The 15,521-nt window shown below is 39.2% G+C and overlaps 1 protein-coding gene across 1 annotated transcript in view; it reads left to right on the top strand.

The window, feature by feature from the left end:
• Positions 1–15,521, top strand: part of Dnah11 (dynein, axonemal, heavy chain 11) — a gene marked incomplete at its 5' end in the record, with an annotated part of 289,761 nt that overhangs the window by 85,590 nt on the left and 188,650 nt on the right. The window contains 2 exons of the mRNA XM_013023983.1: positions 270–396; positions 12,271–12,420. Of these exons, the coding sequence (XP_012879437.1) occupies positions 270–396; positions 12,271–12,420 (277 nt within the window). The remainder of the gene's footprint in view (positions 1–269; positions 397–12,270; positions 12,421–15,521) is intronic.

Raw genomic sequence — 15,521 nt, 5'->3', positions numbered from 1 at the left:
TGTGTGTGTGTGTGTGTGTGTGTGTGCGCGCGCACGTGCACATGTGTATATGTGTGTATACGTATACATACACATATGTGTACACATGTGTCTCTCTGTACTTAGCCTGACTCTGAAATTAGGACGATGATGTTAGAAAAGAGAGAGGGAGACTCCTGTCTAGGGCTGAGCTCATGGTAATGAATGGACACAGATTGGGAGCGGGACTTGTTCCTTGTGTCCATGACTGAATGGCCGAGATTTGCTTACAGAGCTTTCTGTCCACCTAGGCTTTCGCTTTGTGAAAAGGCTCTCACAGAATACCTGGAGACCAAGCGTGTAGCTTTCCCTCGCTTCTACTTTATCTCCTCCATGGACTTACTTGACATTCTCTCCAAGGGAGCTCAGCCTAAGCAGGTAATGTTTTCTGGAGGTCTTGTCTGTGTTAGCTAAGGAACGTCCCAGTTTCTCTGTCATTATCAGATGCCATCTGTCAGGTCACATGTGCCAAGAACTAGAAAATCTGCATTCAAGATTCTTAATTCTGCCACCTAGGGCCCAGCTAAAGGGAGGAGGAGGAAGAGGAGAAAGAGCAGCCTCCAGCTCAGTGGAGGGGTGGGCTAGAAAAGAAGTCAATAAGAACATACACTGCCTGCAAACTCCCCAGTATTTGTGGACAGGCCTGGGGCATCCATCCTTAGCTGGCTGGCTGGCTGGCAGGCAGCCTTCCCAGGGGAAAGTGGGTCACGACTAGTACATTCTTATTATCTCTCAGCCCAGGGAAACCTTCAGAATGATTGTTGGCCTGGTCCTCAGTACTGTCAGAGTTGGGCCTGTATGATTTCAGACTCATCTTCCAACTTTCTAGTTCCCCTCATTTGTACAAAAATAAGGCACTGTCTACTTCCTGGTTCCCATAACAATATTTAAAGCAAGGAAAAGAAGATACCTTTTGTAATCAGACAGCTCATATCAGGGACTTGAGCCAGGCCTCCCATCTGGCATTTTGATGATTAATTGAAGACAGAATCTCCTGGGCTTTTCTGCCCAGGTTGGTTTCAAATAGCCATCCTCTAATCTCAGCCTCCTCAGTAGCTAAGATCGCAATATGAGCTGCCAAACCCAGGCTTTCTAGTAGTTTTTATTCATTTTTTTAAATAATCTGTTTCTCATCACACTATAGCTTCTTGCATTGTGCTTTTCTTTGGACATATGCTTATCCTGATTTTTTCTGGTTTACTTTTTAACTTTTAGTCTGAATTCTGTTGTATAGCCATTCTTGTTGCTTATGAAATCTTGCAGTTAGTAAATAAGTATTGATCAGGTTTGGCCACTTGTGCTGGGTTTCCAGAAAGGTGCTGATTTACACATTCATGTTCATCCCTGGATCACCTTGCAAATAAAATCCCTCTGTTCCCTCTGTTCAGATAGAGAAGGAGCTGCCATATCCATCCCCCACATACTTATGGAAAACATAATTAGGTGCATAAAAATAGTCACACAGGACAGTCATAACACATCCTCTCCCTACCCCCACCCCAGACACTTTCAGTTCAAGAGGATAAGCAGATAAACATGAGTAGGATGTTCAGCTGTGTCACCAAACCCTGGAGGGAGCAAGCTGCCCTAACCATGTCATGATGCCACGTGGTACATTCATGATGTCACATTTCCTTATGTCTTTTTGTTCTTCAAGTCCTCGGGTGATGCCAGTAAAACATCACTTGATGTTGTTATTGCCAGCTGTCTTCACCTTCCTTTCCAACGAGGAGACGATGCTTCATGCATGGTTCAGTCAGACATGTTGGCTCCAATGTGTGCCTCTTCGCTGCAGACTGTTGTTTTCAGACTCTGATTATCTAACTTTGATCCCTTTTATTCTTTTTGTTTTCACCTCACAACTTCCATGTTTCCCTGAACAAGTGTTGTTTCTGCTGTTATCCCTGTGACTTATTGCAGTAGTCCCCCACCTGTGTCATTCATAGCCCTGTTGTCCTCCTTTAAATCCCTGAATTCCAGATGTGTTCCTCAGTGCCAGAACTAGGATCCCTCCTCAGGGAATGAGACTGTTTTAAGTCATTGTGGAACTAAACTGTAAATCACAGCATGGTGATCTCCAGCATTACTTGGAGTGGCGCTGGTAAATGCCAGCAGCAGGCTGTCTATAACATACAGACAAAAGGAGGAGATGTCTGCTCACCAGCTAATGGGGTCAGGACACTTGGCTTTAGGGTAGATGTAGTTTATAAGTCTCCTGATCCACCAGGTCAGATTAGATTTCTGATAAAAGTTCGAAGTTCTGAGAAGATTCGTATTACTTCGAATTGTACTTCAGATGTGAGTCCATTAAGAGATTTTTGATATGCTACTTAAACTGTGAATAGTTCAAATTCACATAAGGTGCATTCATCGTACAGTTATTGGTGTGTTATCATTTAAATGACTTAACAGGCTGTGTGATGTAAACAGCCATCGAAGAGTGATTTGAAGCAGGGATGAAGAAGGCCATAAAGACAATTTGTGGCACCTCCATGGTCAGCTTTGTCCCTGCTGATGAATCTGCAGAGACCCTGTGCACTGGAAATTCTGGGACTGTGGCTTGGTTAATGTGTTTTGCAGCACTGTAGGAAAGCCTGGCCCTGCTGTCATCCCTCACTCACTGTGCAATTTCAGAATCAATTTCAGACCACCAGACCAAGCCCCTTCCATCCATGCCCTGTGTGCTGACATTCTTGAATGTGTTCTGCGCAATGTGGCTTCTGGAATAACCATACAGTTTCCCCAAAAAAGGCAACCTCCCTTTGTGGGTAGATAACTCATCTTGACATCCTGAATAACCCTCAGTTCCTCATCCCTCCACCCCACCTTCTCCTTACCCACACTCCATTTAACAATGATGCTTCAAGAAAGAGTTTCTGCAGTTAATTGTGGAATTTGATCAGCCTGAACCTATCAGCCAGGGAGGTCTGATTGCATTGTGACCTCTATTTTGGGAGGACCAAGTTCCCAGCTTAAGATTCTGGCTTAGAGTGTCACATGATGCAGTTCAGAGAGTCTGAAGGACTTTTTGTGATTATTAGCTGCCACCAAGCTGGGACAGAGTTAAGTTTTTTCATCATGCTTTTATATCTAGTCTGACTTCTTAAGGACTTGGATTTATCTGAAGGATGGTGGGTTTAACTTCAGTGGTAAAACTTTCTGGTAGTTGCTGTGAGAATAAAACCTAAGATGTACTAGCAGAATCCACAGATTTGAAGGTCATAGTTGTGTGCAACTACCATAGGTTATTTTTAAATTTTTAATTTTTTTTTATTAAGGTGATGTACAGAGGGGTTACAGTTACGTAAGTAAAGTAGTGATTTTTTGTGTGTAACTTGTTACCTCTTCCTTCATTTTTCTCCCTCTTTCCCTCCTCCTCCTCCCAAATCCCCACCAAATTGTACAGATTCTTTCCAACATATTGTGAGTATCCCTGTCACATTGGTCCCCCTTTGTCCTTTGTCTCACCATTTTGTTGTTCACCTTCCCTTTCCTAGTTCAGATAAATGTATATACAATACCCAGGGTACCAAATTGAACATAGTGACAATGGGAGATATACCAGAGGGAGGGGGAGACACACAAAAGAAAAAAGAAATCGTATAGTACATTGAGAACAACAACAACAAAGAAAAGCATCTTGTGCCCATGTTTTGGAGTTCATTTTACTTAGTACCATCTTATATGATAATATGTACATAGCTGTTGAGCTGTTCTGCTCATCTGCTAAGATTTTTCTAGATGTATACTCATTATTATAAATAAGGGAGATCATGGGACCTGTTTCTTTGGGTCTGGCTTACTTAATACGATTTTTTCCAAGTCCTTCCATTCCTTACAAATAGGATGGTATCATTCTTTCTGATAGAAGCAGGTGCTTGCCTTAAACTAGTGTTCTAACATAGGGTCTTACATGGTTCAGTATTAATAATGTTTGATTTTCTCCCCTGTTAAAAAATACCTATTCAATGGGCTGGGAAGGTGGCTCAGTGTAGAATGCTTGCCTTGCAAATGCATGAGGCCCTGGGTTCGATTCCTCAGCACCACATAAGCAGAAAAAGCCAGAAATGGCACTGTGGCTCAAGTGGTAGAGCGCTAGCCTTGAGAAGAAGAGCTGAGGGACAGTGCTCAGGCCCAGAGTTCAAGCCCCACAACTGACAAAAAAAAAACAAAAAAACCTATTCATCCTCATAGTCACACAGGATACTATTTCCTTCCTTTGTAAATAGTGAATGATGCTTTACTGGGTGTAGATATTACATAGACTAAATTTTGCTTATGCATAAATACACAAACCTATTATTAGCTGGGTGCCTGTGGTTTGTGCCTGTAATCCTAGTTATTCAGGGGGCTGAGACTTGAGGGATTGTAATTGGAAGCCAGCCAGGGCAGTCTGAATCTGCATCTCCAGTTAACCAGCAAAATCCCTGGCTAGAGTCATGGATCAAGTGGTAGAATGCCAGCCATGAGCAAAATGCTGAGAATATGAGAACCTGAATTGAAGTCCCAGCATCAATGTGAGTACATGTGCACATATACACACACATGTGATATCTACTGTGTTTTTTTTAACTAGTATAGTGGTTCAAGTAAGATGGAGTGCCCTTGTGTGCTCTTTCATGTTATCATGCATTATCTTAACACAGCTAAGAGCTTTGGGTAGTCAAGATACTTTTAGCTACCAAGACCTGATGAAACAGTCCTAATGTGAAAAATCTTTCTGTCCTATGTCCTAAAAGAGTTTGGCGATTTTCTCTCACACGATGAGATGCTTAGCTTCTCCATCATGGGGCCATGCTAGAGAAGGAGAGCCTTCCATTGCTTCCACATGATCTGCTGAATTTGTGCTTTCTTGGGGAATAGCCGTGGACACACATGTTCAGTGAACACTTAAAGTGTAGCCACTGGCAACAGGCATTCCAATAGTTTTTTGTTGTTGGATTGTTTTGGGGTTTTTTTTGATGCTTGTGCCAAACTCATAGCCTTGTGCTCTTATTTGTTTTTTTTGCCCAAGGCTGCTACTCTGTCACTTGAATTGCAGGTCACTTCTGGATTTTTGATGGTTCATTAAGATTGTAGCCAACACAGTGGCTCAAGCATGTAACCCTTGCCACTTGAAAGATGGCAATTGGAAGATTGTAGTTTGAGACCATCCTGGGCATAAAAGTTTGGAAGATTCCATCTCAAACAGCTGGGCATGGTAGCATATGCTTGTCATTCCCTGTGACACAGGGAAACAGAAGTAGGTGGATTACAGCTAAGGCCAGCTTGAGCTATAATAAAGCAAGACCATTCATTGAAAAGAAATAAGGCACTGGGTACTGGTGGCTCACACCTATCATCATGGCAACTGAGAAGACTGAGATTTGAGGGTTGAAGTTTGAAGCCAGCCTGGAAAGGAAATCTGAAAGGCTCTGTCTGTAATTAGCAAAAATATCAGACTGGAGGTATAGCTCAAGTGGTATAACATTAGCTAAAAGCAAGAAAGCCAAGCACAACTTCAAGGCATGTGTTCAACTCCTGGTACCAGCTTAAAAATAAGCACATAAATAACCAAGGAAAAAAGGGTCCAGAATTATAGGTCAAGTGATAGAGTATTTGTGTAGCAAGTGTGAGGCCTGAGTTCAGTTCCCTATATGGCTAAAAAAAAAAAAAAAGTAAAACAAGATCTCTTGGAAAAATAACTAGAAGCAAAAAAGGGCTGGAGATTTGATTCAAGTAGTAAAATACCTATCTAACAAACACAGGGCCCTGAGCTCAAACCCCTACCATTTAAAAAAGTTATAAATTATATATCCAATGGAGAGTTACTTTTTTGTCTAAAAATGGTAATACATGGCCATCACATGTATTTTTTTCTTTTTATAAATGACACTGTTAAGCATTTTATTGCAGCTCATTAGGGGAGTTCTCCTTATAGCCAATTTATAAATTACATAACATTATTAGGCCTATTGTAATACGGAATTAAAGTAAAATGTCACTTCGTTTTGAGATCCAAGAAATAAATATAAAAGTAAGATATTGGAAGCAAGACTTTCTAGGACCTTCTGACTGTGCGCTGATGTCACTGGGTACAGATTGTTCAGTTCTGACTTTAATCTGATGGGTAAAGCCTCCAGAAGAGTCCCAATTGCCAAGAACAAGAAGAGCTTGATGAAAGGTTTAACCGTGTGTAAGTGCAGGGAGGGCACTGCAGGGAAGTCAGGCTTTGAGAGCCATGGTGGGAGCAGGAGGAGACCTTTGCCTGGTGTTGAGGGCTGCTCCTCCTCGTGTGTGTGGGGCATAGGGATGGCCGAATCCTGCAGGCCAGCCATAGCTTCCTTCACTCTCATAGAACTTGAACAAAGGAGAAAAATAAAATAGTGAAAATAGCCTCAGGGGAGAGGACATTATTCAGGGAATCAGTGAGAAATAATTTTAAGATCAATTGCATATATGTTTACTGGAGTATCAGAGGGAAGGAATATACTACAAACCACATCTAAAAATCACAAAGGTACCAATTGTAGAGGAAATATTGTATTTATTTTTAACATGACTATGTTAAAAAAAATTTAAACCCACTTTAGGTTATCAAAAGGCAGCAGAATCCTAAGTGCAAAAGGATGTTTGCAATGTGTTAAACAAAAGGTATGTGTAGATATCTATCTGTAGCTATAGATACCTAGATATATCTGGATGAATATAGACACATAGAAATATTTATATATCTAAAGAGTTCTTAGGAAACAAAGACATATAATGCAGTATAAAAATTGGCAGAATAAATTTAGGCAGGCAGTTCACAAAAAATGATACTCTGATGGCTAGAAAATAAATGAAAAAAATATTGCTCATCAAATTAAAGCCACACTGAGAGGAACATTTTTGTTTCTCGCTGAGATGGAGTCGCTGTATTTTACTCTCCTGCCTGAGAAAAACAAGAACCTTGACAAAATGAACAGAACAGCAGTTTTCTAGGCCTTGGTCATCCATCAGTGGAGGAAACTGGCTTATAACCAAATAGGAACAGATAAGAGTGATCTCTGAGATTGTTGCCTGTAGCTCAGGTTTGCTATCTGGAGAGTTTTCAGGTTATGATGACACATGGAGAGGAATTGGGGTAGAGTCTGAGGTGGATTTAATTAGCAGAGAAGAACATAAAGAAGTAAGAGATCTCTAGAAACTTATGGAGAGGCTTCTTTAAGTACTTAACAGGATTTTTGTTTAGTGCAGATATTGAAAAAAAAAAAACCACATTAACGAGGAGAAAGTATGTGAGAGGATTTGAGGTAAAGTGTGAATATTCTCACAGGACTACTAAAATTTTTGACTGTTTCTACCACTAGGCTGGACACTCTCATTTTTTGTGGGGAGAGTACTGGGAAGGTCTTGCTTGGTAGTAGGGAATAATTAGCTCTAGATTATACTCAGCCTAATTCTGCCATTTTTTTCTGCCTAGGAAATCTCAGTATTAAAATTCAAGCACATCAAACAACTTTCAAGTAATTTGAATTCATTCCATAACAAAACTAATAAATATAGGTATGAGAATGTCTTCTTCACCATTGAGCAGGACAAAGTTCATTATATTTAACATTCCTAAAGATTTCCAGGCATGTGAGGAAACAGGGCTAAGTCATAAAAGAAGAGATAGATCGGTTGATCAAAACTGAACCAGAACTGAGATATTAGAAGCAGACAAGGAGCTTGTAAGGTATTAACATTTTTTTTTATTCCATATGTTCAAAAAGCCAAGTAGAGATCTGGAAAATACATGCAAGTTTCATATGTGTAATTTGACTTCCTAAAGTAAATGGTAGGAAGAGGGAACAGAACTATTTACAAACATATAGCCAAAAAGTTTTCCAAAATGATGGAAACTCTGAATTCACAAATTCAAGAAATTCTGTGAACTCAAACATAGGGAATATGGGAAAAAAAACTCCCTGTGAAGAATTTATCAAATTCTTCAAGAACAACAATATAGAAGTGAATTCAATACTGTCTACAAAGCCACAATATGTCATATTTATGTTTGTTCCTTTGTACAACAGATTTCACACTGGAAATAATGCAAATGAATTGACAGTGGAACAATGACTTTAATGTTCTGTAAGAAAAAAAAATCACCCATTAGCCTAAAAGGTTATTTATACCCTTCCATACTCTGTAGAAAGCAGATGGTATAGAAAGAGTAGAATCATGAAATCATGTGAGATTAAGTCTTAACTCTATTGATTACTACATTATTGCTTTATGTTTCAAGACATCATCATATTTTAAGTAGCATCCTAAAAGGTTAATTTGCCATAATGTGTAAGTGATAGCCATTGTCTCTGGCCTTTGAGTGAGAGGTAAAATAAACTGTATAAAGAACCAAGCAAAGTTCTTAACATTTAATATCATCAAAATGGCCATAAATCCTTCATCTCCTGCCTCATATCATGTTAACACTATGATGCAGTTTCCATCAGCTGGTAGAGCCTGTTTTCCCATTTGCCATGTGTTTATTGTGGTCAACGCACTATTAGAAACAGCTTTTCAAGCTCTTGCACGTGGAAGCTTACTTTCTTAATGCTTTTTGAGAAACACTTCTTACTGGATGAAAAGCACAAACCCAAGTCACCACCTGGGCCAGCATCACCTATGCCAGAGTCCAGCTGGGGCTAGTTGATTCAACCCCCAAAGCCCACCCACAGAGATGAGAGTAGGGGTTGTGCCATAAGGGTGAAGGTGTGCCAGAGTGCATGGGGGTAGGGGAGTGTTGCAGTCTTACCTTAAGGAAAATTTCAAAGAAATTTTGTAGTACCAAAAGCCCAAAGAATAAAATGTCAGTAGCTGGTCTAAATTGAAAAAGGAGGATGACAGTTTGCCAAAGCACAGAGAACATGCTTACCCCTTATTGTAAGATGTAAGTGGAAGAGGGAGGTGCTGTTCAAATTGCTCCTGAATAGTTTGCACAGAGAAAAATGTTTTAAATTGAAGTGCACTCAATTTTAGTTTTCAGGGTTTTTTTTCCATTTCTTTATACATTTCTAACCAAAAGTGAGATTTAATGATACACGCATGTACCTGCACGTACACACACACACACACGTCTTTGCACTGTCCTGCTTCCCAATTGATTAGATGGCTGATGTGATTTTTGCTTGTTCCATCATTGTTATGATCCATATTGTGTGAAGTCAGGGCAGCCTGTGTACAATAGTAGGTCAGTATACCTCATGTACATATATCGAGAGGACATTTCTGCTTTTGTTACTAACCATTTAAAACTCTACTTAAAACATTATGAAGTTTTGCTCCAATCTAGGTACAATGGCTCAAGCCTATAATCGTAGCTACTTAAGAGGTGGAGATGGGAGATTATGGTTGGAGGTCAGTCTGGACATAAAAGTTCATAATACTCCATCTCAATGGCTGGATGCCATGGTGCATGTCTGTCATCCCAGGGATAGGGGAAGTATAAGTAGGAAGGCTTTCTTGAGCATAAAATGAGACCCTAGCTCAAAAATAACCAACACAAAAGGGACTAGAGGATCAAGTAGTAAGGCAATGTCAATCCTAGCAATTCAGAAGGCTGAGATCTAAAAATTGTGGTTTGAAGCCAGCTTAGGCAGGAAAGTCCATGAGACTCTTATCTCCAGTAAATTACTCAGAAAAGGGCAGAGATAGTGCTGTGGCTCAAGTGGTAGAGCACTAGCCTGGAGAACAGAAAAGTTCAGGGATAGTGCCCAGGCTCTGAGTTCAAGCCCCAGGACCCGCAAAAAAAAAAAAAAAAAGCAGGAGAGGAGTTCATTTTTTATTTCAGCTACAGCACAAAATATCTTTGCAAATAGCTAGGAAGAAGAAAATTTAATTTGGGATGAAATATTAAGATTGATGGGGGTGCTTAGTTTGATTTACTAGAAATAGAATAAAAGTGAGGACAACAGGATCCACATTCATTACAAAAATGCCTTATCCTCTCAGGAACTTTAAATAGTGGAATATAAAATCATCAGACTTCAACCATGCTAGGTTGTAAGTATGAAGAAAAAGTATAAGTTATAAGGTTTGCATTTCCTGGCTTTTGACTGAGTGGTTAGAGGGCCAGAAGTTGTTTTAAAATAATTTTCCCAGCAAAGCAATAATGTGTGAGGGTGTCTGATGGCTGAGTCTCATTCATCTTGCAGCTTTTCAATGGAATATTATCTAGGCCCATTACCCAGTAGAAGTCATTCAACATCTGTGCGCTTCCTGGCCACTTGGGCTGGGAGAATGGATTGCTAGATTATTGCAAACTTTCTGTGTGTAAATGTCCTTTGGGTAATGTACAGGAATGAAGGACAATATGATAACCTAGGTAGTGATCAGTCGGCTACCACTCTCTCTACATCTGAAGTAAGCAAGCATCTTAACAGCTCATCTATTTTAAACTTGGAAGACTTGTTGATGTGGCTTCTTCAGTGCTAAAACTGCCCATACAGCAAAAGTGTAAAGGCTAAAATCTTTGATGATTAAATCACCCTTAAGGAGTCTCTTTCTTATGTTGGCCTTATTGTGCAGATAGCTAGTCAAGTTGCTCTTGTTTCTAGAAGCTTGTTATTGTATACTTGGCTGGTCTAGTTAAACTGCATTTGAAGAAATAGTCATCCCACAGACAGAGCTATATACTGGGAAATATTATATAACATATTTTTCAATCATTTGTTTACCAGAAGCGATTCTTTCCTATTAAGGTAAAATTCTTATAAAATCAACTGTTTTAAAGCCTATAATTCCATGTCATATTGCATATATTTGTAAAACCATCACTTCTTACTAGGATCAACATCTTTCCAAAGGAAAATCTGTCCTCACCACATAATTGCTCTGTGTAGCTCCTTTTCCCTAGTTCCTACAAACCAATCTACTTTCTATATTCATGGATCTTCCCAGTTTTGGCATTACAAGTAAATGGGATCCTGTACTATTTTATAACTAGCAAACATGATGTGGTTTGGGATTTTCACAACTCATCCATGTTGTCTTACAGGTATGTTCTTTATTTCTTTTTATAGGAACATTCCATTACACAACATTTGATTGTATAATTACACAATTTATTCAGCCATCCAATGATAAATGTCACTTTTTAGCTATTGTGAACATAGTATAAATGCCTATTTGAGTACCTGTTTTTAATTCTCTTCAAGAGCTACCTGGGAGTGGAATTAGTACTTTTTTAAGAATTTAACTTGCTGAGGAACTCAGTGCAAACTCAATCATGGGTGGGGGGCCCTTCCTGGTCTGTGCTACAATAATGACCAGGTCAGCTGTGTTGCTCCTCAGGGGTTATGTTTGGAGACCAACTCTTTTTTAATCCTTTAAACTAGCCTCTAGTAAGACAGGAGCTGATGGTTTTGCATTTCAATTTGATCTTTGTTTTAATTACCCGTTTTCTATCTGCACCAAACTCAATGTTCATTTGGAAAACTCTATAAACATAGGATTCAAGAGGTTACATTAGAGGATTTGACCTTTAACAAGATAGCCTGGAATTGTAGGTTCAAAATTTCATCACTGCTCATCTTTAGCAATGTTGACTTAGAGAATTTGCCTAACATTTCAGCTTCAGTTTCCTTATTCAATGGAAATAGGGAAGCGTTATTTGCCTTTCTTAGGTATCATAGATTTTGGGAGGTTTACTGAAGTATTGGGTAAATAAATGAGAATATTAGATACAAAACAGAATAAGATATCCAGTTTATGTGTTTGTTTCAGATATTTTACCAGCTATTGTTTACTATTTTTTATTATTGTTAATTATACAAAGAGGTTTCAATGCAGCATATCAGTTTGTGAATGCAATACATCTTAATGAATCTAACTACCAGCCTTTAAAATTGTATGGACTGACAATATAAATTCAAATTAAAAAATTTTTGACTATGAAAGTCCCAAAAGAATGCTTGTCAACAGGAGTAATGAGTAGAAGCAAGGAGGGAGATCCAGAAACCTCCACTCTCTAGAAAGAAAATAGGTTATTTTGCGAGGTAAGCATTTGCTAGCCAGCTATTAATGATGGGCACAGACTGCCTGGCTGTTTTTTCCAAGGTCATTTCAAGTGCTGGCATTTGAAGGTCAACATTCCACATTTTATGTAGGAATCTATTTTGAGGTAAAACATTTGAGACAACTCAAAACTCTATATAGTAAAGTCTTGTGATTTTATATTGCTTCATCTCCAGACTATCTGAATATCTCTACATTAAGAAACATTCTTATCCAATATTTTTGTCTTAGGTAACACGTCACCTTGCCAAACTCTTTGACAGCATGGCAGACCTGCAGTTCCTAGATAGTCAGGATGACTCTGCACACCGGGCAGTTGGAATGTACAGCAAAGAAAAGGAGTATGTCCCATTCTCAGAAGAGTGTGATTGCACAGGCCATGTAAGATATGACTATGAAGGTTTTCTATGCGAAGGGAATGTCTCCAGGATAATTTCTAATTATCATTTGTATCAAATCACGCTTTGGTTGTGTTTGTGCTAAGAGGTTCTTATTTGTGGTATCCTCTGTGGTGACTCTCCCATGCTGCTTAGTTTCTGCTCATTTCACTTCAGGGTGTCTGAGGTGGCAGGATTTGAACTAGACCAACAGTGATGGTCACAAATTAAATGAAGGCACCACAGAATTAGTAAGAATTGTAGCCCCATCACTGGGCCTTTTATGTAGCCTACATGGTGTTCACCATTGCTCAGAGAATACAGAAAAGAGCCATGAAGAAGTGCCTTATGATAACACATGATTTTAAGGAACTTTGTGGCTCGAACTTGAATGCTGTAAATGGTTTTTTGAGTCTACCAATCTGACATCACGTGTTCTACTTATTGTATGCATAGAGTTAGAATATCCTTTTCAGGTACCAGTGGCTCACTTCTGTAATCCTAGCTACTCAAGAGACTGAGATCTGAGGATAGTGTCTCCTGCCAGCCAGGGCAAGAAAGTCCTAAGATTCTTATCTCCTATTAACCAGCAAAAAAACTAGAAGTTGTGGTGTTCCTCAAGTGATAGAGCAAAAAAGTCAGCTGAGAGCTCTCAAGGCCCTGAGTTCAACCCCCATCCAGCACTCACACTAAAGCAGAAAGGAAAAAAGTACCTTAAAAATACATTTACCAGTGGGCGCCTGTGGCTCATGCCTATCATCCTAGCTACTCAGGAGGTTGAGATCTGAGGAGTGTGGTTCAAAGCCAGCCTGGGCAAGAAAGTCTGTGAGACTCTTATCTCCAATAAACCACCAGAAAACTGGAAGTGACACTGTGGCTCAAGTGGTAGAGCCCTTGCCTTGAGCTGAAGAGCGCAAGGACAGCACCCAGGACTAGAGTTCACGCCCCACAACAGACAAAAAAAAAAAAATACACTTATCAGTTATCCTCAAGAATGACTTCTTATAATTTATGGCAGAGTCCTCAGTGTATTCTGCGATTGAGGGGAGCTGCATCTTTTTTTTTTTTTCTGGTGATATTTGGTAGCTTGGTTGGACTCATGGAGAAAGTAAAGAATTAACATCTATCAGTGAACCTTTTGGGTTGGGACATGGCTTCCTTCAGCAAAGTTCTTTGCAGCAATGAGTTTGCAAGCTTATTTTTTTTTTTTACAAGGGTTCTCTTTACTCCTCTCCGTTGCTTTTTAATATTTACCAGAAAAGTCCTGCCAAATGAAGGGGAAGCAGATGGTAGAACATTTTGATTAAAATATATTTTTTGATCTCTTGGGGTTTTTAGGATATTATTATAATGATTAGGAAAAGTCACCATAAACTATCTTGACAAAAGTGTATTACTGTCTGCCCCGACCCAGCAGGCTGTCATTTACTGGCATGGTGCCCAGAGGGGGAGAGTCCAATTGATCAATGGGCTTGTCACTAGCAGGAGCCCTTGATATTGAAAGTTTTTATAGTACTCTAATTTTTTCTGTATAAGAAATGGATGCAGAGACTTTTGAGCACATATTGCATTTGCTCTCTAATTGCCTTTGCTGTTTATTTTCTCTTTTAATATTTCCCACATTTTCTCATTTTTCTTTCCCATTTTAATTTGTTTATATTTTATTGGGCAAATGTGGATGGAATACTTACTATGCATCAGATGTTGCCTTAGGCCCACCAAAGAATTAGACATAACCTTGGCTCACTGAGGAAATGTATACATGCATAATTAGTAGTAATGGGAGTAGTCATTTTAATCATAGAAGGTAGGCTGAATGTTATGCAATATCCATGAGGATCCAGTAAACACCCTATCAGAGCTGAGTTGTCAATTCATGCTATATTGTCAAAAGCACACCATGTGAAGTTGCTATTGTTGGCCTGGTGATCCAAACATGAGCTGCTTTGTTGTCTTAGCATGTGTCTTGTCTTTCTAAATGGATGGTCTACTGAGGACATGCATTCCATAATTCATGGAAGCTGATCCATCAAGTAACAACTGACTTACTGAGGGCTCATGCCCTCTGTTGTACTTAAAAGCAGAGACCTAGAACCCCATTGATTAGATCAGTTACCATGAACTTGTGTGTGTTAATAAAGCCCAACTTTGAAGTCAGGGAGAAGGATTCCTCAGTTGCTATTGGGACATGCTCCCTGCAGCATTTCCCTTTTCTTTCAAGGAGAAGGTGGCCAGCGCACTAACAGTATGCCCCCCTTTCCAATTGTCAAGAAACTCTTAAAATGCTACTAGCGTCACAGGGACAGGAAAAGAAATCAGTTGTAGCATCTTTAGCATCTGATATAGTCTTTGATTTTTATTCAGCATAGTCTTTTCTTTTCTTTTCTTTTTGCCCAGTTTGAACTCAAGGCCTCAAGCTCTTGATTGGCTTCTCATTCAAAGCTGGTGCTGTATCACTTGAGCAAAACCTCCACTTCTGGCTTTTTGCTGGCTAGTTGGGAGATAAGAAAATCATGGATTTATCTACGTAGGCTGGCTTTAAGCCTCTATTTTTAGATCTCAGCCTCTTGAGTAGTTAGGATTATAGGCATGAGCTACTGGTAGCTGGCTTTTAGTGTTTTTTTTTTTTATTGCTGGGATCAATTGTTGTTGTTACTGGTTTTTTTGCAATGTACTTTTTCAGTTACATGTTATCATCAAATGGAACCAGAGAGATGGATTAATACAACAAAGTACATTTGAACATGGTAGAAAACTGGCTATTTGTGGAAGCAAAATAAACTTGAAATTTTAAAAAAATTAAAAGATTTTTTCCCCACAAGTCAGTAGTTGTCCTATTCTCTATACACTCTAGCTGTCTAATTTCTGACAAGTGCAAAGATTAGAACCAGTAGGGAATAGGATTAAGATTCTTGGTAAAAAATATTTTGGCCTCAGAGTAAAAATGATGAAGATTTTAGAGAAAGATTTTCAGGATATTTAAAATAACCAAAGGTATTTTAAAATCAATTTTAATTACCCCTAAGCTCTGGAATAAAACTGGGATATTGAATTTCTCAAAACACTATTACCAGAGGGGAGCCCTGGTCTAGAACCCCTTTGTTT

The sequence above is a fragment of the Dipodomys ordii genome, unplaced genomic scaffold (genome assembly GCF_000151885.1).
Source record: "Dipodomys ordii isolate 6190 unplaced genomic scaffold, Dord_2.0 Scaffold72, whole genome shotgun sequence".
NCBI classification, from domain to species: Eukaryota; Metazoa; Chordata; class Mammalia; order Rodentia; family Heteromyidae; genus Dipodomys; species Dipodomys ordii.
Note: the sequence above shows the minus strand (reverse complement) of the source record. Positions and strands in the feature narration are given on the sequence as shown.